The sequence below is a fragment of the Hippoglossus hippoglossus genome, chromosome 5 (genome assembly GCF_009819705.1).
Source record: "Hippoglossus hippoglossus isolate fHipHip1 chromosome 5, fHipHip1.pri, whole genome shotgun sequence".
NCBI classification, from domain to species: domain Eukaryota; kingdom Metazoa; phylum Chordata; class Actinopteri; order Pleuronectiformes; family Pleuronectidae; genus Hippoglossus; species Hippoglossus hippoglossus.
In genome coordinates, this window is record NC_047155.1 from 29,913,450 (window position 1) to 29,937,240 (window position 23,791).

Sequence of the window (23,791 nt, forward strand, 5' to 3'; positions counted from 1 at the left end):
AAAGAAAGAACAATCAAGTATAAATTGAGGGGATTAAGTGTTTTTAGAGACATTTAATTCAACTAATTATGATGAAAAGATTTGTTACAGCAGCAGTTCTGTGTTTTCTGGGATGAATATGTTTAGACAGCATTTATCTTTGGTGAATTGCAAATCTTGCATAATATGTTGGAAGCACTGTTTGGTTTTTGTAATACAGTACAATTTGCATGTATGTATGTAACCCTGCCCACAACACGTGAAAGGTCGCATTCAGGTACATCGACCAGATAAAAAGAAGCTCATACTCATATTTCTGAATGCTTTAAGGACATCAGTGTGACTCTTAGTGTTAGTGCTTCTCTTGTACATGTAATTACTTAAGGCTACTTAATTATACCAACAAACAATAAACGCAACATATAACATATATATATATGCACACTGAGTGATTTATTATTGTACATGCAGAATTTACAGTATTTCCACTCGACCTGAACGCAACACACTGAGTGGCCCGTGCTCGCCTAGTATCCTGCAGTCGCCATTTTGTTTAGTCTGTGTCCGGCTGCTACAGAAAACGAAGAGGGACGGCTTCTCTCCTACATCACACAACTTTTAATATCTTTTTAAATCTGAAACCGGTAATTAACACCACATGTTGACACAATACATTTCTGGTACATGGTAGTGTTTAAATGTCGAACGTGAGTACGAGGTTAATTATCAAATAAAAACTGTTAACATTTAGCTAACGCTAGCAATAAGGTCGCGAGGTGGTTTAGGTAGGCCTCTGTTCAGCGTAAATAACCTTAAACCACATGAACATACACTCATAAAGTTTAAACGTAGAAAGTCGTTATCTCGTTACACGTTATCTCGTCAACACATTGTCTATCGTTTACCGGATAGTTCATTTCCTTGGCTGCTGGGAACCGCTTGTAGATCGTCTCAGGTAGCTTTGGGCTGCTTACTATTGTTCCACAGTAAGTATGTTAATGTTGTTTTGACTGTCTTGGTTTTTCAGTTATTCATCATACGTGTCTTGGACCGACACAGAAGGTGCCCTGTCACTTGCTTTCCCACAAAACTTCGATTCTGGTCAGCAGCCTCAAATATTTTTGCGTTAAAACTTGCGTTAATGTCACCGGCATAAGTGATTTTCGAGGTAGCAGCTTGGATAGCTGTTAGTTTGACTCTTATTTCAGTTGAAATGCTTTATCGTCACTCAGAGTGCTTTCTATCTATTACTCAGATGGGCGGCAGACGTGTTGTTCAAGCTGGTCGTCAGTGTCGAACAAGGCCCTCCATGTCTCGAGTAAATACACAACCCAACTGCTGTGGACTCATTGTAAATGTAATTGTCCTTAATTCTGGATTAGATACATGAAATCAATCAACACATAATCATGGGTTGAGATTTTAGCCAGTCTGTTCCACGACCTGGTTCCCTTTTATAGCTGTATCCTAGTTTGCCCTACAGTCTTTTATTGAAAGAATATTTGTGTCGTCGTGTTGCTGTGTATCTCTTTGTGGAAATGTCAAATTCATTTGTTCTTCTGCACAAATGTCTGTCTCCTAATAACTTATTTTCAGTTCCCTGGGGAGTGTTTTTGATTGGTTTGTAGGTTTAAATTCATCCTCTCCGCCCTTTGTTGGGATCCCTGGATATGGATAGCTTGACTCCCCCATCAGAATTCATTGGCGGAAGATTTTTTTTCTTCAGCACTGATTACCTACACCTGATAATATCTAGAAGCTTGAGTATCTTGCCCATTTTTTTCTGCTGCCATCATCAAATGCCACCAAATCCAAGATGAAGCTGAGGATTTTTTTCCCATCTACCCACATTTGGCCCCTTTTTGCCACACCAGTTAAAGCCGTTTGGATCAAGTTCTTTCTTTTGTGGCTGTCCATGTTCCCCCATTTATTTCTTTTAATTAGTTACACCAATTAATAAAAACAATGTTACAAATATCACCAAAGGACTCTATTGCATCCACCATCAGTAATAGTTAGCAGTCTGGCGGAGATAAAGATGTCTCAGAGGAGGGATATCGTAGGAAGACAAGTGTCTCTGGGCGATCCAACCCCCTTTTCCTCTTATCTCATGGATCAAGTGTTCCTTCAGGACTCCATATCCTCACGGAGACACCCCACCAGCAGTGCGCTCAAGAGGGAGGAAAACTTCTCAGCCACCTCAGGTAAACAGGGCATCATGCTAAAACTGTGCTCAACAGCTTTTTAGTACAAAATATCCCCAGTTTAAGATAGAACTATTCCTGGGCATCTGAATAAAAATTTCCTGAAAGGTGAATTTAATTATCTAAATGCTAAAAAACAACAACACTTTTTTGGGTCGCAGTTTGCTTTTCACGCATTCACAAACCAGCTGGTCACAAACCGCTTGTCCCTCGGGAGATATTTGGGTTGGTTTTGTTTTAGTTTTTTCATTTTAGCTTCTGTTGCGTGTTAGAAGCGGCATTAACCCCCCCAGTCGCTCGCTGTGTTCTCACATCGACTTTCTGCGGACTTAATGCTCGGGGGACAGGTGGAGAAAGTGTCTTTCTGATGTGTTACTGTGCTCTTGGTTGTCAGGGAGAGTCCTGTCAGTCCTGAAGAGAACCATCCACCGCGTTTAAAGTTTGAAGTCTTAAGTTGGAGACGCATACCAGCATTACTATGACCAACCATGGAGATGACTGCTACTTCTTTTACTATTCCACCTGCACTAAAGTAAGCAAAGTTTGAGCGCAAAGATCACACATATTGTAAATGCATAATGTAACCAGTTGGAATGTGACTGGTGGGCTGAAGGAGTGTGATCTTTATACCTTTCCCTTATGCTTCAGGGAGACAGCTGCCCCTTCAGACACTGTGAGGCCGCAATGGGCAATGAAACAGTCTGCAATCTGTGGCAGGAAGGACGCTGCTTTCGGACCATCTGCAAGTTTCGACACATGGAAATCACAGTAAGTACAATTTTAACATAATGAATTGAAATCCTTTATTGTCATTGCACAAGATAATACAACGAAATTCTAAATCAATGCACACTATATCAATGAGCCAAGAGCTGCTATGTGCAGGAAATCTCCCTCAGGCTTTGCTCCCACCATACTTCTTGTTTGGTATAATCAAAGTGTCTGGAAGCCCCAACATTCAAATTTGACTCAAAACAAGGTCATTTGTTGTTTTATTACGTCTGAAGAAGAAGTCACCAGTTACTTCGATGAATGAATTTATATTTTTCGGTGAACTATCCCTTTAATGTCCATTACCTGGATAGAAAAACATTCCCCATAAACTTTGTCCAGGAGCTCCACTCCAGCCTCTGGAGTTGTTGGGAGGAACACTTAAAGGTTCAGTGTGTACGATTTTAGGTGAAAGGGATCTATTGGCAGAAATTGAATATAAAATAATCCAAATGATCTTTTCACAATCGTGGAATCATCTGAATTGTACAAATTGTTGTTTTCTTTACCCTAGAATGGGCCCTTTTATATTTAAATACTTTATATTTACATCTGGAGTCCTCTCTACTGAGGCTGCGATGTTTTCAACAAAACACCCTTTTGAGTTTTTATAACAACTGAAGGCTACCACAGGTTCTCTTTCATGTTTGGAAGGGGAAGGTGATGTGAGGGGTATTCAACTGCAACATGAAACTTCCCCCTAGATGTCACTAAATTATACACACTGAACCTCACAATCACACAAGTAGCTTTTCAGTTCACTACACTACAATGAACTAGGGCTGCACGATATATCAAAAATCGATCGTGATATCAACGTGCGTGATAGATGTATATTAAGAGAATAGTGAGAAAAGAGAGAATTTGAAAACCAAGATTTGACGAAACGAAGTGGCTCCTTATCATCCCAATTTTTAAACAATGTTCTAGCATGTCGCATGTTTTCCTAATATCATGCAGCCCTAGAGTACAGTATAATCATGTTTTGTCTGACAATAAATCTAACATCTACAGTGCATCTAAATGCTTTCCCCCAGCAATTGGATATATTCACTTTCACTGACCGGTTAACTTAAACATGACCAGTGAACATTTTATCAACTGATCATCAGTGAAAATTGAAATTCAGATCCTTAGCAATCCTGAAAAAACAAACAAACGTTGTCTAACCTTCCATTGAATTCAATTGTGCTGTTGCATGCATTAGGGCAGTTTAATAGACAAAAGAGAAATGATAGAGATATGATCAGCCCATGTCCACCATGCATGCTTATACATATATCATGTGCATCAAAACAGAAAAACAGAAAGGAGATACCTTGCTATTGGGAGAAACAGCCTGCCGGCTGCCAGAAATCACACTGTGCCTTCCTCCATGAAAAGCCCCGCTACATAGAGGGCATCTTTTTCCCACCTGATAAAGGTGAGTGGACTTCCTTCACACAAAGTTAAAATACATTTTACATCCACTTGTGAAAGGCACTGATGATAATCCTTGTAATTCTCCCAGGTCTGAGCAAGAATGAGGAGCAGCCACTTGAGGAAACAGTTCTCCCACCAACTGTCCCTCTTGCAACTGCAGCCAACCCCCAGCTCAGAGGGGTCATTAAGACCGAAGGTCAGGAGCCAGTACCAAGCCCCACTCACCCACCAGTGGTGATCAATCCTGCAGATGATGATGAGGATGAAGATGGTGAGCTAGATTTGATCTCGAATTTCCTTCCTTGCCTCTTGCTTCTTTCTCTCTTTTCTTAGAATTTTGTTTAAACATACTTGCCTCAAATTGAGACACATTATTCCCTGTAGTCTTAAGCATGTGTATCTTAATATTTCCAGACCTTTTCTCAGAGGAAGGAGATGATGGCAGGGCCGGTTCTTCTCATCGAAAGCTACCCAAATTAGGTGAGACTGAGCCACACACATAAAACTTGGATACAAACGTTGCTGCCAATTCTGTAATATTATCAAATTCAGGGTGTTTTCTGATAAGATTTTGTAACTTGGCAGATGACTCACTGAATTTTGGAGTTAGCACCCTGGAGGAGATCAGACTCAGGAAGGCTCTGAAGACCAGCATGAAGAGAGCCGGTTACCCCATCCAGAGTTCTGATACCTTGGCCAACGGAGAGAAAGAAAACATCCAGTCATTATGTCGTCCAGCCCTCTATGAGGCCAGAGATGGTAAAAAGCAGTTCTTCTGAGGGACTTACGAGTCTCTTACTTTGCTCTGTTTCTCATCTGATGATGAGTTGAAACAGGCACTAAACACACTAAAATATCTGCTCTGGATGTTCGCTGCATGAAAACTCAAAATAAATGATCATGTTAAACAGATAACAATTTCAAATGAACTGAAAGCATATTACCAATACCTTCACTCCTAAATGAGAAGTCAAGCCATTATCATCCCGTTCTCAACCAGTATGTTGTTCCTTTTAACCTAGGCCAATTTGTCTTTGAAGAAACTGGGAGATCAAGAGGCAGTGTGGCTGAAAGGCTCGGAAGGAAGATGCCAACTATCAGTAAATTTGCACTATTGTTACAACTCATCACAATATTTTGAGCTTACCAATAGAATTGAGGTGCTACTGCAAATTATATTAATGGTAACAATACAGAATCTCATGAGTTCTCCCTGCTGTAGATGAAAAAAGTGGAGGCGGTGTCCAGCTGAAAAGGAGTCTGGCTGAACGTCTGGGCAGAGTTGTGGATGAGGAAGAGCCATTAATGTCCCCACAGAAAGGCGAGTATCATGAAATATCAAAAGTAGAGGTTCTTTCTCTGCATCATCTGCAGCATTTTATTTGAAATCATATTAGTCAGAAGGAGGGAAGAGTTGTAACTGTAAAATGTGTATATAAACAGGTTGTGCTTTGATGGGCCCCAAATTAATGTCTTTTTAAACTACTTTCTTTTTTCCTTTTCTCCAGTTTTTAAGCCTATTAAGGAAAGACTTGGATCAACAACTGCTCTTGTTGCACTCACTGACCCAGGTAAGAAATCAGAAGAATATTGAATGTTACCTTGATGTTGTCCATTATTTTGTTTTGAATTAATAATCATGCACATTGAGTAAAATATTGTATCTTGTGCCCGGATTTTTCCCAACAGCTGAGACCAACACAGAATCTAAGAAAGCTCATGAGCAGATCCGCATCAAAACTCTGGAGGAGATCAAACAGGAGAAGGCAGCAATGTCTAAGAGCCAGAACGATGGTCCTTTTATTGTGGGTCCAGAGAGCACCAAAACCAATAAAGGTGTTAAGCGAGCCATCAGTGTTAAAGATGACTCAATTCGCAGTGTCAAAACGTTCTCAGAGATCCTTCCAGCCAAGAAGACAAGGAAGGAGGAGCAGAACCCCAGCCCAAAAAAGGCAAAGCACACTGTGGAGAAACCCCCAGGCAAGAGCCAAGCACAGCCGAATGCAGCTGGGCCCTGTCCTGAGGCTACAAACATAGAGGAAGTTCGAGTAAAGACCCTGGAGGAGATCCGCAGGGAGAAGGCAGCAAAGATACAGGCTCAACAGGGTATGCAGGCTGAAAACAAGAGGAGCACTGATACTAAGGAAAATGGTGAAAAGATTCCTTGCCTACTGCGTATCAACGAACCAGCTCTCCAAAGTAAGACAGCAAGACAATTTATATAGTTCTCTGTATATTGGCTCAAGGGCTGTTGTACTGTTGTAAATGTCTTTCAGATTAAATTACATTTTCAATATGCTGATCTTCATCTTGCATACAGTGTATTTAAACGTGATCTTTCTGTTCATATCAGCAGGCAGCATCACAACACAGAACAGAGCTGAAGTTACAGCTCAAACTGCTGCTCCTGAGGTACAGTCGGGAAGACACTGCAGTATTGGCTTTTGTTGCTTGTTCACCTCTTGACTGCTGTAGATAGTAATTTTCCTGTGTCTTTCTAGACCAGCCCTGCCAAGACCTACAACGTCAAGGTCAAGACCTTCGAGGAGATCATGCGCGAGAAGCGCCTCCGCAGGCAGGAAATGGAGGAGCAGGACAAAACCTCAGCTGAAGCAAGTGATTTGATCCCCCTCAAATCCAAGGCTGCATCACCTCTCAACAGCACTACTTCTCCTGGTGCAAGAGTTGCAGCTGTGACCTCAGTCCCTGTTAAGCAGAGCTCTTCACCAAGGGCGTGTGAGTCTAAGTCACAGATTCCCAGAAACTCCAGGGAGGTCTCAGACAAAAACTCAAGGAACTCCACAGCACCGCCACCAGCCAAGCAGTCCAGAGCAGCTCCTCATGAACCTGCAGAGTTCCTGGCCGCTGATAAAACACTGAGCAATAATCAGAAGAAATCCCCAGAACGCACTCGAGATGCCAAAGGTAGCTCACCTCTTTTGCAACCCACATTTCTATTGGAGTGCTAAGGAAACTCTTCAAAGAAAACTCTTCTAAGCAGGAAATACTAAAGGCTCGAACAACTTACTACCATCTCTGCACTTATAGGCACTTGAGTGACCATGTCATTGTTAGTATTCTACAGACACCTGTTATCTAAAATTTTATGTAAATGATAAAAACCCAGTTTTTGATTTGGAGGGGGTTGGGGATTTCATGAAACCTGATAGAACTGGTATTCAAACAGGATTTATTTTTAAAAGTATCAAGTGAGTGTCTAGTTCAGAATAGATGACGCACCCAGTTGTTTCATGTATTATCCTTAAAACTTCCGTTCCTTTTTAGTGAGGCCCAAACTGAATGTGAAGCCATCTGTCATGAAGCCTGCAGTGCAGGTGAAACCAGGCCAGAAGAGGAGGGGAACAGAGCGATCTGCTGTGGCTGCTGTGAAACCTCTGAACAGTAGCTGCACAGAGGTGGAGGAGCCACTGCAAGAGACAGTATGCCAAGATGGACAAGTAGGTTCAACACACAGTGTTTATGATATGACTGGGACAGGTGCCAAAATCTTGAACCATTTCTGTATATTGCATTTGTTTTTATATCATGAGTATATTTTGTGTCCTTAACATTTTAAGTATTTCTACTCAACAAGTCCTAAAGATGTTGACATGTCCCTGTTGGTTACCCAGTTCTCTGATGTATCTGGTGCCGTCTTATAATCTGCCTGCAATTAATAGATTTGTCATCTAAGCTAAAGTATAAAGAAAAAACAGCAAAGTGGGATGGAGAATCTAAACAATCTAGTGCTGTGAATGATCTTCAGTGACTTGTGTTACCAGGTGTTACCATCCTCCAGTGCTGCTGTTCCCCCCAGTCCCAGCACCCTGCTGGACTGCCTGGACTGCAGCTCCAGCCCTCTGAGAGAGGAGCTCCAGACTGTCCCTGTTTTCAATGAGAGTCTGAGCCAGGAAACGAAGCCCATCTTCAGTATTAATACTTCCAGAGAGACCGGTGCACTCCCCCAAAGGTAAATGTCCACAGGGTTTTAAACATTAACTTAAAACATGATCATTGACTTGTTGGTAATATCAGACTTCACAAAGGAAATGTCTGCAGGCTGGCGTGGACATGTTTAAACTTGGTTTACCATTATAGTTTTCCACTACGTTCACTTTATAGCAGTGGCCCACTGCTTCAGTATTGGGGCAGACTCACATTATAGGTCCGGTCACCTTTTAGTCCCAATCCCATTTCACCCCTTCCCCTCCATTTTGCGTCTAGGGGTAGTGTGTCCCGATCTTTGTTGGGATGGAGAGGTAAGGGCAAGTGTTCGGGCTGTACAACCCCACCAAATAATTTCCCAGAATGCCTTGCGAATCACTGGAAAGGTGGGAGAGGAGCTCACAAATGTAGTATTTTCTCCATTAATAAGGATTAAAAAATTGCGATAATAATTATAATATTGTAGTCTAATATAGTTTCAATGTATTATTGTAATTTGTTTCTCAACATTTAAAAAAATTGCTACCTTTAACATGCTAGCGATTTTTTTTTTGCATGATAATCCCCTATTTTTTACAGAATTTCATGTTGCACCCCCCCCCTTTTTGAAGATGCACTTGATTTAACCAGCATATAGCAGCGATGTTACTTAACTGCTCCTCTGATGACAATGCATCCTGGATGGGTTGCCTACAAACTACTGCTAGTAGCCTGAAGCTGTGTGCTTTTGATTTATATTTGAAATAATGCCGAGCAGCCAAGCTTTAAATTTCCATTGGATAAAGGGCAAATGTCATTGATCATCATCTGCATTAGCATAGATGTTCATATCCAGTACTTGAAGTTTACTTTGTGTTTGTTTGTTTTGCTCAAGAATTTATGAGGCATTAAACATACCATGCGCATGCAGTTAACCTGCCTCCCACAACAAACTGCACAGCCAGGACATCAGGGTTAAAGTGATCAGAACAATCCAGATTCATGAACCGACACCATTGATTAATTACTAAATAAATGTGATTCTTCTTTGCAGTTCTTCCTGCAAATTATTGCACACTGTGATGTTCCTTTTAACTTTATAGTTGCAGAAGAAGCAACACCCTGCTTATCTAGGAATATATTGATTCATCAGGTTATTATAAAGATCAGTTCTACATGTGAGGGATTAGAAAAGAGCAGAGGAGCAAAATCTCTTGTTGACCAGCGCAGGGTAATGCGCCTCAATGCAGTGGTGTTGCCAAGGGGGTCCAGAAAGGGCTACCCTGATACAGTAAAGGCTTTTATCAGAGTATTCAGAGTCTTGGGTGCACCACACAAATCTAAACTGAATGACTGACTGTCAAATCAAATTGCAGAACATCAAAATAACTGAAGGTATATTGACGAGTGGGGGGCACTGACCTCTGTGACAGACTGACTTTTTTTAATTGAAAAACCTTACTTTGTAAATTACAGCAAACTTGTAATAGCAGTCTCTAATACTTTTTGAATAACTGGTTGACTGTTGTATTCATTTATGAAAAAGCAGCCATGTGCAGTGATGTAGAAAAATGTACGTTATTCAAGTCAGATGGCTGCCCACATTGAGTCTAGTTCTGCTAGAGGTTACTTCAAGTTAATGAGGGAGTTTTTTCTCTCCACAGTCACCAAAGTGCTTCCTCGTCGTGGGAACTGTTGGGTTTCTTTGTTTTGACGATGTGATACATTGAGATTCAGATGTGAAGATTCACACCTCTAACTCAAACATTTAATAACTTCTCAAGTCTCATGATGAGGAACCAGTCCAAATAGCCTTTCATACGTCATCTTAATTAGAGTCATATGAATATTGTACAAATCCCCGGCCATTTAAGGTTTTGTAGCTTCTTGAACAAGGAGATGATCACAGAACAGTCTGAATGACAGGCGCTCAGAGGTCCAGTAAAAAACACTGAGGCCTCCCAATGCAATGGCTCACTGGGACTTGTCCTGGTCCACTGAGCACTCAAGGCATGTGGGTGGTGCGTGTGTTGTAAGCTGGTTGTCAGCGTGAATCTTATTTAATGTAAGCTATTTATTTTGTTCTACTTTTCATCTTACATCTTTCACCTTCCTCTTCTTGCCTTGGCCTGATGACTTCACTTCCTGAATGCATTGTTTCAAATTAAAAGCTCTCAGCAGAGTTGGGTAACTGATTTCATGACATTGCTACACTAGAGTGGCAAAATGTTTAAAGTAGAAACACTGCTGCAGCATTGTCGGTCATTAAATAAATAACAAGTCCCTTTTTTATGTGTCAGCCCAGTCCTGAAGACCCCCATTCAGCCCAAGGCACGGAGACAAAGCGCAGTTGTATCCCGCACCCCCTCCACCTCCAGCGTTGCTCTGTCCACCTCAGCCGTGGACGACTTCGAGGACCTGATAAACGAATTCACTGACGACCATCTGGAGGACGATGTGGACCCGGGCATCGGAGAGGACGACCTGCTGCAGGAACTGTCAGAGATGATTGACAGCTGAGGGTTCCATCTAAAACAATCACCACTACACCCCAATTTCTCATCCACAACCATGGCTTTCTATTTACAAGAAGTGAAGACCATCATATCTACTACGGATCATTTTTGTTTAATTTTTTTTTAGCTTTTATGTTCAGGATTTTTCATTTTTCTGTCAGCCCAGGAGCTTATTCTGCAGGGCTTTGGTTTTCTTTATCATGTCGGTTTAGGATCAGTGTGATCAGTGTTTAGGATCAGGGCCTGCAACATGTCCAGGCCCTGAGAAGAAATCCTGAGAGAGGCTCTGGTTCTGTTAGTAAACATCCTGAGATTGTCAAAAATCTCTGGATATTGTTATGTGAAGTCATATTGGTATACCGATTATGCAAAGGGAATAGCAAGCGGAATTAAAGAAATAATCAAGACTGCTGCACTTAATAATAGACTGTCGCCGACTAACTTTTCATTCTGTTGTTTATGTTTGGAAGAGAATGTTGCTGCTCAGCTCGTTCCAAGATTACGACAATAAATGTTTTATTTTGATAATGACGACCCTGTCAACAAAGCAATAAAGGTCAGTCCCTGAGAAATTATGTTTTCCAGAAGTAGTTGTTAACATGAGTATCTTATCCATCAGTTTAATGTGCTTTATATACTTTTCCACTCAGATCTTATGGAATGCACCTTCTGCCTGTGACTGTCCCGACCTAAGTCTTTTTTAAATATTTTTTTTTTGTATAATGTATGTATACTTTTTAACCAGATCTTTTATCCGGTGGGTAAACTTTAAAAAGACTAGTCTGGGATCAACTTAAACTCGCTTTCTTGTCTTTGTTAAGGAACACCTCAGGGACTGTTTCTGATTTTGTATGCTCTTCATATGATTCACAAACACTGTATTTCATTTCAACAATGCTGTCTTTAGTTGTATTTTTTGTGTATGTTTTTTTTTTTTCCCGCTATTGTGTAAGCATTGGTTTATGAGTGGTCTGAGCCGAGATCATTGTCATTTTTTTGTCTTTATGTTTGCGTTGTCCTGACCTGTTTCCTCATGCTTACTGTTCAGAGTGACTTGTACAAATTGCTGTGTAAATAAAATAATGCTTTTAATGACCAACTTGATCAATAGCTTATCAATTAATATACAATTCAGCTAATACTATGTGCCAGGGTTGGGACCTACATCAGATGTTGATTCATACAAGAAAAGATGTGTAACCTCATGTTTCAGTTTAGCTCTTAATTAACATAACCATTTCCTCAATTCCACACAACTCAATGGGATAAGGTACTGTAAAGAAGATGAAATTAAAGTGAGAAAGAAATGCTGTGAACAGAATATTCAGGACAACCCAACGAGGCTGAAAAGAACCAACTGCAGAATCTGGAATCATCACGAAGTGTAATCTTGCCTCTCAAGTAGTTCCAAAAAAACTCACTGTTGGATTAGCCTGCATTTGTTATCTCACTGCACATAATAGACTGACTGTAAATATACTGCTTCAATGAATTAAGGGAACACTTAAATCACATCAAATCTTGAACGAATTATTCAAGTCGAAAATCTTTACTGATGTACATTGTATAATTTGTTTTACGAATAAAATTACACAACGGTCAATGGAAACCAAAATCATCAACCCATTGATGGCTGGATTCAAAACCACCCTGAAAATCTAAGTAAAAATGTTAAATTACAGGCTGACCCAACTCATAATGTGACTCAGTAGTGTGTATGGCCTCTGGGTGCCTATATGAACTCCCGACATTGTCTGGGCCTGATGATTGGGTAGATGGTGTCCTGGGGGATCTCCTCCCAGACTTGAATCTGTGAGCCCTGGGACAGTCTGTGGTGGTACTTAGCGGCGTCAGATACACTGATCGGAACATCCCACAGGCGCTCAATTGGATATAGGTCAGGGAAACGTGAAGGCCAGTCAATGGCATCAAGGCCTTCGTCATGTAGGAACTGCATACGCACTCTGGCCACATGAGGCCAGGCATTGTCCTGCACCAGGAGTAACCCAGGGCCCACTGCACCAGCGTAAGGTCTGACAATCGCTCTGAGGATTTTATTCTGGTACCTAACAGCAGTCAGGGTACCATTGGCTATGACATGTTCTGTGCAACCCTCCAAGGATATGCCTCCCCAGACCATCACTGACTCACTGCCAAACCGTTCACCACGGCGTCTCCAGACTATTTCACGCCTGTCACATGTGCTCAGTGAGAACCTGCTCTCACCTGTGAAGAAGCTGGGGGAACAGTGGCGGACCTGTTCTCTGGTGAATGCCAGTCGAACTGCACAATGCTGGGCTGTGAGCACAGGTCCCACTAGAGGACGTTGGGCCCTCATGCCACAAGCATGGAGTCTGTTTCTGACAGTTTGGTCAGAAACATGCACATCTGTAGCCTGCTGGAAGTCATTTTGTGGAGCTCTGTCAATTCAAAACTTCAAAACTCAATTAAAAATGATCTGATTCATATATCAGTCATGCAGTACATAGCCACAGTAGGCGTTGTTGATGACGATCTTTACCATAGGTGGAATAATCAGATTCTATGAAGGACAAACACCAGTCAAATAGGGACACAGGGCATTTATTTTAAAGGGGACATAGCATGCAAATTCCACTTTGTTAGTGCTTCTACAGGTTAATGTGGGTATCTGGCATGTCTACCAACCCAAAAACTCTGGGAAAAAAACACTCGCGCGTTTTGTTATGGTTCCTCTAAGTCAGAAACGTCATGCTTGAGCAACTGGAATGAGCTTCCTGTGTATTGTGTCGTAACAAGGTACTGGAAGTCTCCCTACATGGCCTTGGCCCACCCCCCACCTCATCTTCATTTAATTATGTGATTGGGAAAATTAAAACTCCAGGACAACTGAAGGGGAATACAAAGTATGGGATGCATATTTGATAATTTATATCATATAAAATATGTAATTTATATCGTTTAAAATCATGGGGGGAGAGGGGGGAGGGGGAGCTGGCTCATTAGCATTTAAAGGAACAGGCACTCAAAACAGGTCACTCTGTGGAGGGCTGTTTTATACAGGGTAAAAAGGGTGCTGTTTTAAATGATCCTTGTGGTATTTTGACCAAAGTATGTTACAGACATTTCATTAAGACCCCAAGGAACCATATCAACTTGTGGTAAAATGGGCATGCTATGTCCCCTTTAATGACAAGGTTAACTAACTCTAACTGTAAATGTACATTTTACACAGCCTTATGTTGGTAAATACACAATGAGATATAGAACTAGTAACTCATAATTATTACTCTGATTAACTGGAGTTGCTGCTGTTATTTTGAATAACATCATTACATCTACAAGTATCACTATTATTATGGTCATTATTATAACAACCAGTCTGACAGTGCTTAAATACAGTCACACAACCATCACAGCTATTATTGAGTTTATAATGTTGAGTGCATATATATATTTATTTAGTAGTTGCTATTATTATTATTATTATTATTATTACTTGACAGACACTTTGTTTCATTGTTTGCTTTCTAAATGGTACAATAAACAGCACAAAGTTGCAGTACTCGCCGGGACCTTGAACTCTGGATTTTGATCTTTTTCCCAGCATAACATCCCTTTCTTAGGAGCCTCTTGAGCTATGAGTCTCAGTTTTATGTTTCCCTTTTTTTTCTTCACAAATAGCCTGAGATAATGTATGCAGTGATTTGGTGCTATATAAATAAAATAAAATTGAATTGAAGTGAATTGAATCAACAATTGGTGCCTATTTATTTGTGAAAGGCAAAAGGTATGACTAGAACATCAGTGCTGTGACCACTGGGTAATGTTTTTCATTATTATATAAAATTAATTAGTTATTATTAGAACTTTCTGAAAGATGGTTTAATAACCCTTGTGTTGTCCCTGATTCCCCCGGCTGTTGGCCCCCTCACATAGCCCACCCCATATTAGGACGCACACGTAGGGCAATAGACAAGTGAGCAGCCCTTGCAGATGTATTTGTTACACCCGCGGCACACGGTGTGAGTTTTACAGTCCTTTTTCCTGGGGCATATCTGACACCTCTTCCTCTTACTTGCCCCTAGCGGGGCTGCTGCTAGGGCTATGGAGGAGGCCGGACACTCGGGTCGAGCGTCGTAGTCAACAGCTCTCTGTGCGGTGGCGGCTTTTACAGCCTTCACAACCGCGGCGGACACTTCCATGCGGGGGATGCGCTCGCGATGAACGGAGTCACGAGAGCCTTTCCCAGCTGCTCGAGGAACACCCTCCGCTTGTTCCGCTTGCCCGGCATCCAGTCGGGGTTGATCTCTCTCCATATCACGAAGGCGTTGTAGGAAGAGACATCGAGAATGTTGTGAAAGACGACCAGGGGCCAGCGCGCGGTCATCCTCCTGCAGCTGTACGTTCCGATCACCTTGTCTAGGTAGTCCAGGACGATGACCGGTTTCCCATCCTCACGGTCGCTGATGTCGGCCTCGGCGTGCCGTGTGCTCAGGAGCACCACGTTCCTGTTTTTCTTTGGGATGTAGGACACAAGAGTGGCGGTGGGCGTGAATGCGAACTTGGATGAGAACACCTCCCTTCCCTTGACCGTGAGCAGCCCGGTCGGGAGCTCGGGCTTGTTCTTCCGAACAGTGCCGACCACGGTGAGCTTCCTCTCCAGGAGCTGCCGCGCGAGTTCGTAGGAGGTGAAGTAATTGTCGCACGTGACGTCTCGACCGTGCAGTCCCTCCGTTACATCGAGCACTACCCGCAACCCCTGGTTCCGCTCTGGGTGTCCGCCGCTCGGCTTTCCGGTGTACACTTGCATCTTCCAAGCGTAGCTGGATTTCACATCGCAGGCCACCCACGACTTGATCCCGTATTTCGCCGGCTTGCTGGGCATGTACTGTCGGAAAGGACACCGGCCTAGGGAGAAAAACAGGAGGAGAAGAGAGGAGAGGAGATGAGATGAGGACGAGGACTAGCAGCCGCTATCTACATAACATAACATAACATAACATAACATAACATAACATAATAATATTAAAAAAAAAAAAAGACTAACCTCTGAACGGAACCAGTTGCTCGTGCACGGTCACTTCGGGCCCCGGGTTGTAGAGGCCGCCAATTTGTCCGTGGCTCATCTCGTGCGTCTCGTCTCGCGGTCGTCGAAGCGCAGCAGCCTGGAGTACATGTGGAAGAGTTTTAGGGTCATCGTGGCACGAAATATCGCCCGGCCGCTCTCGGAGTCCCACAGGCTGGCGGAGGCCTCGCCCCGGGACCTGTACATGCCCGCTAAGATCAGCAGCCCTACGTAGGTGCGCAGGTCGGTCTCGTCCATCCCTTTCCATTCGTCGCCGTATTTTCGACGACCCTCCCGATTCGTCATCTCCAGGATGATGTTCTCTACCGTCGGTGTGATGAACAGGCGGAACGTTGAGGCTAGGTCACCGGTGCGGGACGTCGCGTGGATCGTGGGGCCCCGGGGGACCCCGCTTTGAGCCGCAGCAGAGGAGGAGGAGGAGGAGGAGGAGGAGGAGGAGCAGTGGCCCTCCTCTCGGCCGTACGCCCTCGAGGACCATGTTATTTCCTTGTTTCTTGAGGGGAAGGTCTCTCTTTCCACGAGTCCGGTGGTGGTGGTGGTGGTGTCGCCTTGGTCTTGTCGTTCTTCTTCTTCTTCTTCCAAGGATGAAGAATCTGCAGAAGCATCACCCACTGGGTCGTAGTCTTCGTAGTCACCGTCGTCGTCTTCGTCTTCGTCGCCGTCGTCATCGCCGTCGTCTCCATCGTCTCCGTCGTCTCCGTCCTCTCTGTCTTCTTCTCGGCCTGCTTTTCTGTCTGCTTCTCGGTCTACTTCTCCATCTCCTTGTCCGTCCGCTTCTCGGTCTGGCTCTTTCGCGTCCTCTTCGGGTTCAGAGGATGGTTGCTAGGAGAATAGCTGTTGGAGAACCTGTTCTCTGGTGAAACGCTCCTGACGTGACATCGTGCCATGGTCCGTGAGAGAGTGGCACACTGAGACTTCTATGTGGGTCTAATGTACCCCCCTTGATTTCAATTGGAACCAGGTGTGGGTCTAAATGACCCCACAGAGCACCACAGCGCCCTCTCTGGGGGTCTAAATGACCCCCCAGGAGAATCGAGAATGACAATCCATTGGTCTCAATTACCCCAGGAGAATTGGATAATGACAATCCTTGGGTCACCCTAACCCTAACCCTGACCGGCCAGGGCTTGCGTATGATCACACGCACGCACTCACGCACGCACACACACACACACACACACACACACAGACACACACACACACACTCTGGGTCAATCTGACCCAGGAACAACACGAGGGATAAAGAACCAATTTTTGCTTAGGTTCTTTAAAGCACCTTTTATGGTACCTCAAATAACTATTTTTGGATGGTTCTTTGAGGCCCCTGTTGAGTTTCTTTTAAGAACTGTTTGAAGAAATGGTTCTTAACAGTGCCTCTTGCTAAAAGGTTCTTTGTGGAACTAAAAATGGGTTAGGATACTCTGAGGAACCACTTTTGGTTCCAGTTAGCACCTTTTTTTCTGTGAGTAATGGCTTAAGCTGAGTTTGGTTTTGAAAGATCTACATTTATGTTTAGAAAACTTCCATAATGGCTGCATACAGTGAGGGAGAAATTCCATGTCCCTGTTTTCAACCACAACAACAAAATGGATTGCGTTGACAGTCAGGGTGGATCAATCTCCCTGGACTGGAGTTACATGTTCTTCCAGAAAGAGTACACTGATTCACACTGAAAAACCACATGTTCCAAAACTTTCAATTCCCCTATCACAAAACTAATTTTATTTCCTTTTAAAAATCCTGATTGTATCTTACTAATTATGGACAAAGTACCTTCCTTCAGTTTAGCAGCAATAACTCCAGAGAGTAATTTGTTGTCAGTGTTGCAGATTCTATTGTCTTTATGGTCTGTATTTGTGGTCTGTATTTATATAGCCCTTTTCTAGTTTTGGTGGCCACTCAAAGTGCTTTACAGTACAGTATTGTTTTTTTAAAACCAGATTTAGGGATCAAGATCAAGGTGATTAAACCTTGTTTCATAGATTACATGTCATTAGTTCTTTCCCCAATATACAATATTTTATATTGTCAGTTCCTGGAGATTTGTTTGAGACCATCTTCAGAACAACTGAATCTAAATCCTCAATCCTCAGCACTGTCTCACATAGATCTTTAAAGGAGTCCTTGCTACATAAGACATCGTCCTGGACTTATTAAAAAGGATATCTGCATCTACTGAATAGTAATTTGACAAATACAATTTGGAGTAGAATATAAAATCCTATCTTTTTATATTCCTAAAATCTTTACATTCCACCCAGTCTATCAATAGACTTGTAACTGAGTTTCTCTGCTGTATCCTCCTGCTGCAATCCACTTCGCTTGTGATCTTTAAAAAAAACCAGCTGTTTCAAGTTAAAGATCATTTAGCTGGATTTTTTTTATTCCATGAATCTATTTCTATCTTGATTATCCATATCAGATTCGTTGCAGCACTGACTTATTTCCTGTAAGATTACTCTCATGTTCCCTCCTTTTCCTGTTAAGTTCCTTGCAAACCTTTATGTTGAATACTCTAATTCTAAATTTAGGAATTTATTTTGCCATTATTGCCTTTGATTGATTTATCACGTTCAACTTCATCAATTCTCTAATCTTAGTACAGTACACCTCCTGTGGGTTTAAACCATGTTTAACTTGTAACCCCTGGTCTTAAGTTTCTCCATACATCTGGTAAATTGTTGTCTGTCATCAAACCTCCCACTATGTCATTATATTGAGGCTTTACTCATCTAAGAGGCCACCTATCTTCCCATTTATCATTTGTCATGATCCAGTCATCTCCTTCTAGAAAGTAATCAGGAGGGTATAGGACACTTTAGGATCTGAAATCACATCAGGTGAATTTTCCATAGGTCTTTTGTTTAGGCTGTTGTTATTATGACCAGAAATTAGCTATTATCTGAAATAGACTTTTAATACAACCAGTGACCACCTTCTTCAGCTGTGAGTCATCATTTCCCCAGGGCATCTGTTGCCACACCTCCAGTGAGAGACATGTCTGAATAATTGTATGTCTCCTTACAGTTGCATCCACACCAGCAGAATAAGTCTCATGTAAAAAAAAAAAATTTAATTCCCTAACACTTAATGAACCAAACGAAATTTCACCACGGAACATTGACGTTGACAAAAAGAAACAAAATTGGAATCTGCAAATAAGTAATGTGATATGAGCCCACTCAGTTTTTAGATCGAGCTTCATGAAGTATTTCCCACTACATCGTGGTCACTGCGCTTGTGAGTGAAGTGTACTTCTCGAGGCAGCGCTGTGCACTGTGCGGTGCTGTGTAGTCTCCCGTCCAGACGGGGGCGTGGCAGCCGGAGTGTCGGGACCACGCAGGAGCCGGTGTTTCCTGGAGAGTGGATGTAAACAGAAGGACGTCCCCTCCGGAGACAGCAGCGCTGCAAACATGAGCGGACTGGAGCCGTTGACCGTGTTTGTGAACGACAGGCTGACAGCGGTGGGTGAGGAGATCCTCCGCGCCGTCAGAGACGCGGTGGTGGAGTACCAGAGTGAAATCCTCCGCTCCAAGCAGGAGAACGAGCGGCTCCGACGCCTCCTCAACGTCGCCGTCCAGCGGCTGCTGCTGCAGCCAGGTGAGCGCCCGCTGAGCTGTCATCGGTGTGCTCTGAACACGAGGCCACGTCCCATTCAACACGCATCCCTTCTAATGGAGCTCTGATCACGGCTTCAATGAGTGTGGTGGCCCTGTGTCGTATCCTGTGTCATTAGAGTAACATAAGATGGAATCATCTCTCAGGAACTAACCTCACAGACTCACTGGTTCTGGTCACCACATATCTTAGTAATGAATATGTTAAGGGCTCACTCCTGATTCAGTATGAACAAGTCTAGTCCTACATTAAAATGCCATTGTGGAATATTCTTAAACAACATGGGGTTTACATTAATCGCTGTAGTTACATTATACCAACACCAGCCTTTAAATCATGAAGCAGTGGAGAAATCAGCACAGAACAAATACACTGACAATGCAGAATTACTTCTCGTAGCAATACACAACAGATATAAGGACCTAGCACATTAAGATAATCATCCTGCCAAAAATAAATCTTGATATATGGTGCAATAGTCTATGTAAATGGATATTTTGGCGTGTAATTTAAATAAGCAACATTAACATAAATATTGGGATCCAGGTTTGATTTGAAAATTACACTTTTCACAAAAAGTGTTTATATGGAAATGTTATTTAAAGGTAAATAGTCCTTTAAAAGTCTAGTGGGAATAGGACCTAAAAGATGATGGTTTAGATGAAGAAACTGTTCAACCCAGCTCAGAGAGATCTACAGGAGCGAAGCAGTTGAAATATAGATCAGGTGCTATTGATTCTAAGGTTATTGTACTGGACAATGCATCTGTGCCAATGAAGGGGGTGATGACTTGTTTTCCTTCTATTGGTGATGAATCTCTGATTCACTAATTTCTCTTTCTGATGGCATCAGTGTTGAGGGTTTTGTACACAGTGAGGCTGCTGCAGCATCAGCGTCGTGTGTGGGACTAAAGTTGAGATAACTGACCTTCATTGTATTGACACATGGCAATGTGTCAATAACAAAGGAGGTGGACATTTTCCTTTGAATTATCTCTCATAAAACTAAATAGAAAAACAGTTGTGAACTGCTGAGAGAACTGAAAGAGCAGCAGGATCATGTAAAAGCTGAAGTAAAACCTTATGGTCAGACCACAGAGCCAAGGTATGATACGTTTTACCTGAAGAAATGAATCTGATAGTTGGGGAACTGAATGTTTTTGATGATCGTCCCTGCAGGTCAGGGTGAGACATTCCTAGAAGAGACAGTGATATTTTCATTCAGAACCACCTGACTGTGATGTTGGTCACCTTTCAGAACCTCACACTCTCCAGCCCAGAGAAGATGGTCAGCCCTGTGAGTGGAGGAGCACTGTGGAGCTGCTGCCACAAGTTAAAGAAGAACCAAACATCACAAGCTCAGATGAGGGGAACTGTCATCATGCTGAGCCAATACAAAGGTCATGTCCTCCATCAGCTGAGACTGTCTCCCCACCTCCACTAACATCCCAGGAGATAAAGGCAGAGAGTGACAGAGAGGGCGACAGGAAGCACCAGCCAGACAACAGTTTAGCCCCCTCTCTGACTGTTCACCCAAACTGCAGAGTGGCTCAGAGTGATTCTTGTGCCAGTACTGCAAAGAGTCACAGGACTCAGAAAGCAGACCAGCAGGTGAAAGGCTTACTCCGCTCAAATGCAAAACAGAGTTCTCACATCCTGCAGATGAAAAGCGTGAGATCCCTGAAGCCTCCTCTGTCTCGCTCTTCTCACCCAAGCCAAAGCATCCAGAGGTGGCACAGCTGTAAAGAGTGTGGAAAGGGCTTCAGCTTTGCCTGCCAGCTGGAGGTCCACATGCGCTGGCACACCAAGGAGAAGCCATACAGCTGTGCAGTGTGCCGGAAGAGCTTTACCACGGTCAGCATGCTGAAGAGGCACCACCGCATCCACACCGGAGAGAAGCCCTTCCGCTGCCATGTCTGCGGGAAATGTTTCAACCAGTCGGCACACCTCAACACCCACTTCAGGCTTCACACCAGAGAGAGGGCCAGCTGGAGACAAGCACCACACCCCAAGTGAAGTCAGATTAACAGGGAATGAATCTGTTCACTGTAAGATTCTGGAAATGTCCAGCTTTCAGCTTCAGACAGTGTACAATAATGGTTTGTGTCTTGTTGTGCAATAAAGCACTGTATATAAAGATTTATGATTTATTCTGTTGTTTATCTCATCACCACCAAATGTGTTAGAAAGGACAGATTTGTGCAACATTTTACTGACCTGTTTCAAAACTAAGATGCTTCGATAGAACCAACAAGGCGATTCACAGGAGCAGAGACATGATGAAGACAGTTGGAAAGTTAAGTGAGCACTACCAGAGCTGGAACTGGAAAACTAAATGGCAAACATTTCATCATTATAACTGTATTAGTTAAAGAAAGTCACATTATCTGAGTGAGTTAAGTCACCTCTACCAGGAATAACATTCATTTTTGTGAAGCTAAACCTAATAGGCAACTTCTATTGTGTGAAAATAGAATGAAAATGAAAAGGGGATGTTTGTGATTTTTTTACATGATGTTTTGTGTTGACTTTCATCAGACAGAACCTGGTATTCCATATTCTGAATTAAAAAGTTGCTGCCTTTATTTGAAGCACTATCCGTAAGACTTGGTCATTGCGACAGTTTGTCATGTCCACCAAGATGTGATGATATGATAACGCTGACATCTGCCGGAGGTTCACTGTTACTGGCACTTGGGAAAACAAAGTAGAAAATGACAATAAATAAGCTTCCTCTCTGTATAAACATGAAGTATATCCTGTTATCTTAGCTCAGTGTTACTTTGTGCAGTGGTCAGTTAATAACTGACTGTGGTACACAACCAAACTTGAAATCCTATATGAGTGGCGGATGAATCAGTCAGTAAATCAATAAAATGTTTTTTTGTGTTTCTGATTTTTGATTGCACCTAATAAATTGCTATTTTGGCCACAATATCATATGGTGTACTTACAGTTTCTGCCTGCTTTGGGTGGAAATACAGCAGCTTGATGTATATTTAAATTGAATAACATTGTAACATGAGCTGGATGATACAGTTCAGACTGTTGGCAGCTGCTTGATCTTCTCTCACATCATGGTTCTCATTCATGTTTATATCCTATAATGTTGTTGTCCTGATTGACCACACTTTAAATCCACCCTGTACAGTAGACACAGCTGTTGCATGTATGTCTGCCCTGGAAACGGATCTTCTTCTCTGTGGCTCTCCCTGAGGTTTGTCCCTTTTTTTTCTTTTTTATAAAGTTTTTCCCTATCCAATTCTTGGGTCTGAGGCCAGAGGATGTTGTGATGCTGCACAGATTGTTAAGCCCCTGGAGATGAATATGTCATTTTTGATATAGGGAAATATAAATTACAATTTGACTTGACCTGACTGAAAATATTTCTAGAGTTACACAGATTGTGTTCTTTAGGCTCACATTCTGAAGCTCTAAAATAATGGATAATACATTAAAGTGTCAAGTCTCAGCTTTAATTTGAGCAATACTTCAATACAGAAAGAACCATGTGGGAGAAAACTGCTGAGGCTGAAGGAATTATATCCCTCTTGGGACAGCCGTTGGGGAATTTCTTCAAATCTGGCCCAAATGTTCACTTGAACTCAAGAATGATCTGATTTGATTTTGGTGGTCAAAGGTAACTGTGACCTTACAAATCACACTTTAGTCCATAACTCAAGAAATAATGCTCCAATAATGTTTCAATTTCACCCAAATTTCTAATAGGATAAACTGTTAAAATGATAACATGACAAGTGCCTTGAGATAGGGTGTGTTGGAGTTTGGCGCGATTCAACTAAAGATTAATAGAATTAAACTTAGGAGCCCACATTAATACTGTGGTAATTATATAGATCTGTGCTGCATAGTTGAATTCACATGATATGTGTGAAGGATCCACCTTTTATAATTTGTAGCTTCTTTGCAGAAACATCCATATTTAAATCCATATTTTCTGCTGTCATGGCTACAACTTTATGTCCTATCTATTCTATCCTGGAGGAGGCTTGATTGGCCAATTATGTGAACACATACAAGGAGTTTGACTGTTGGTTTCTCTTAATGAATGTACTAATACAGCAGTCATATCGCAGAACAGGAACCACAGAGTCAAATCTATTTTATTTATTAAATCAATAAATTACCAAAAGTAGCATCTATTAAAGTAGTGCAGTGCTCGTTCTAAGCATGCCTGTTTGGACTGTTTGCTTGAGCTGTGGTAATGTGGTAATACTTGACGAGTCCCAGCCGCTGCTGCTATAGAGCACTTGTCCTGTCTTAATTCAA

General features: G+C 42.4%; 2 protein-coding genes across 9 annotated transcripts; both read left to right on the top strand.

The window, feature by feature from the left end:
• Window positions 1–447: 447 nt before the first annotated feature.
• On the top strand, window positions 448–11,920 carry zc3h11a (zinc finger CCCH-type containing 11A). Of its 8 annotated transcripts, none has more exons than XM_034586828.1 (17): window positions 448–2,183; window positions 2,578–2,715; window positions 2,832–2,951; window positions 4,254–4,377; window positions 4,465–4,647; window positions 4,791–4,856; window positions 4,962–5,135; window positions 5,399–5,476; window positions 5,599–5,697; window positions 5,885–5,947; window positions 6,066–6,575; window positions 6,730–6,788; window positions 6,878–7,301; window positions 7,662–7,834; window positions 8,159–8,346; window positions 10,601–10,648; window positions 10,682–11,920. In XM_034586828.1, exons 2-17 carry the CDS (start codon window positions 2,662–2,664, stop codon window positions 10,818–10,820), a joined length of 2,502 nt encoding a protein of 833 aa, XP_034442719.1. In that variant the 5' UTR covers window positions 448–2,183; window positions 2,578–2,661; the 3' UTR covers window positions 10,821–11,920. The 8 variants fall into 8 exon arrangements, with proteins under 8 accessions (XP_034442719.1, XP_034442713.1, XP_034442715.1 ...); XM_034586822.1 differs by having other exon boundaries at window positions 495–965; window positions 2,111–2,183; window positions 10,601–11,920; XM_034586824.1 differs by having other exon boundaries at window positions 495–623; window positions 2,111–2,183; window positions 10,601–11,920.
• A 7,219-nt stretch (window positions 11,921–19,139) lies between these two features.
• Window positions 19,140–21,641, top strand: LOC117762267 (zinc finger protein 235-like). Its single transcript, XM_034586856.1, has 2 exons — window positions 19,140–19,484; window positions 20,760–21,641. The coding sequence occupies exons 1-2, from the start codon at window positions 19,298–19,300 to the stop codon at window positions 21,515–21,517; spliced, it is 945 nt and encodes a 314-aa protein (XP_034442747.1). The 5' UTR covers window positions 19,140–19,297; the 3' UTR covers window positions 21,518–21,641.
• The last annotated feature ends 2,150 nt before the right edge of the window (window positions 21,642–23,791 follow it).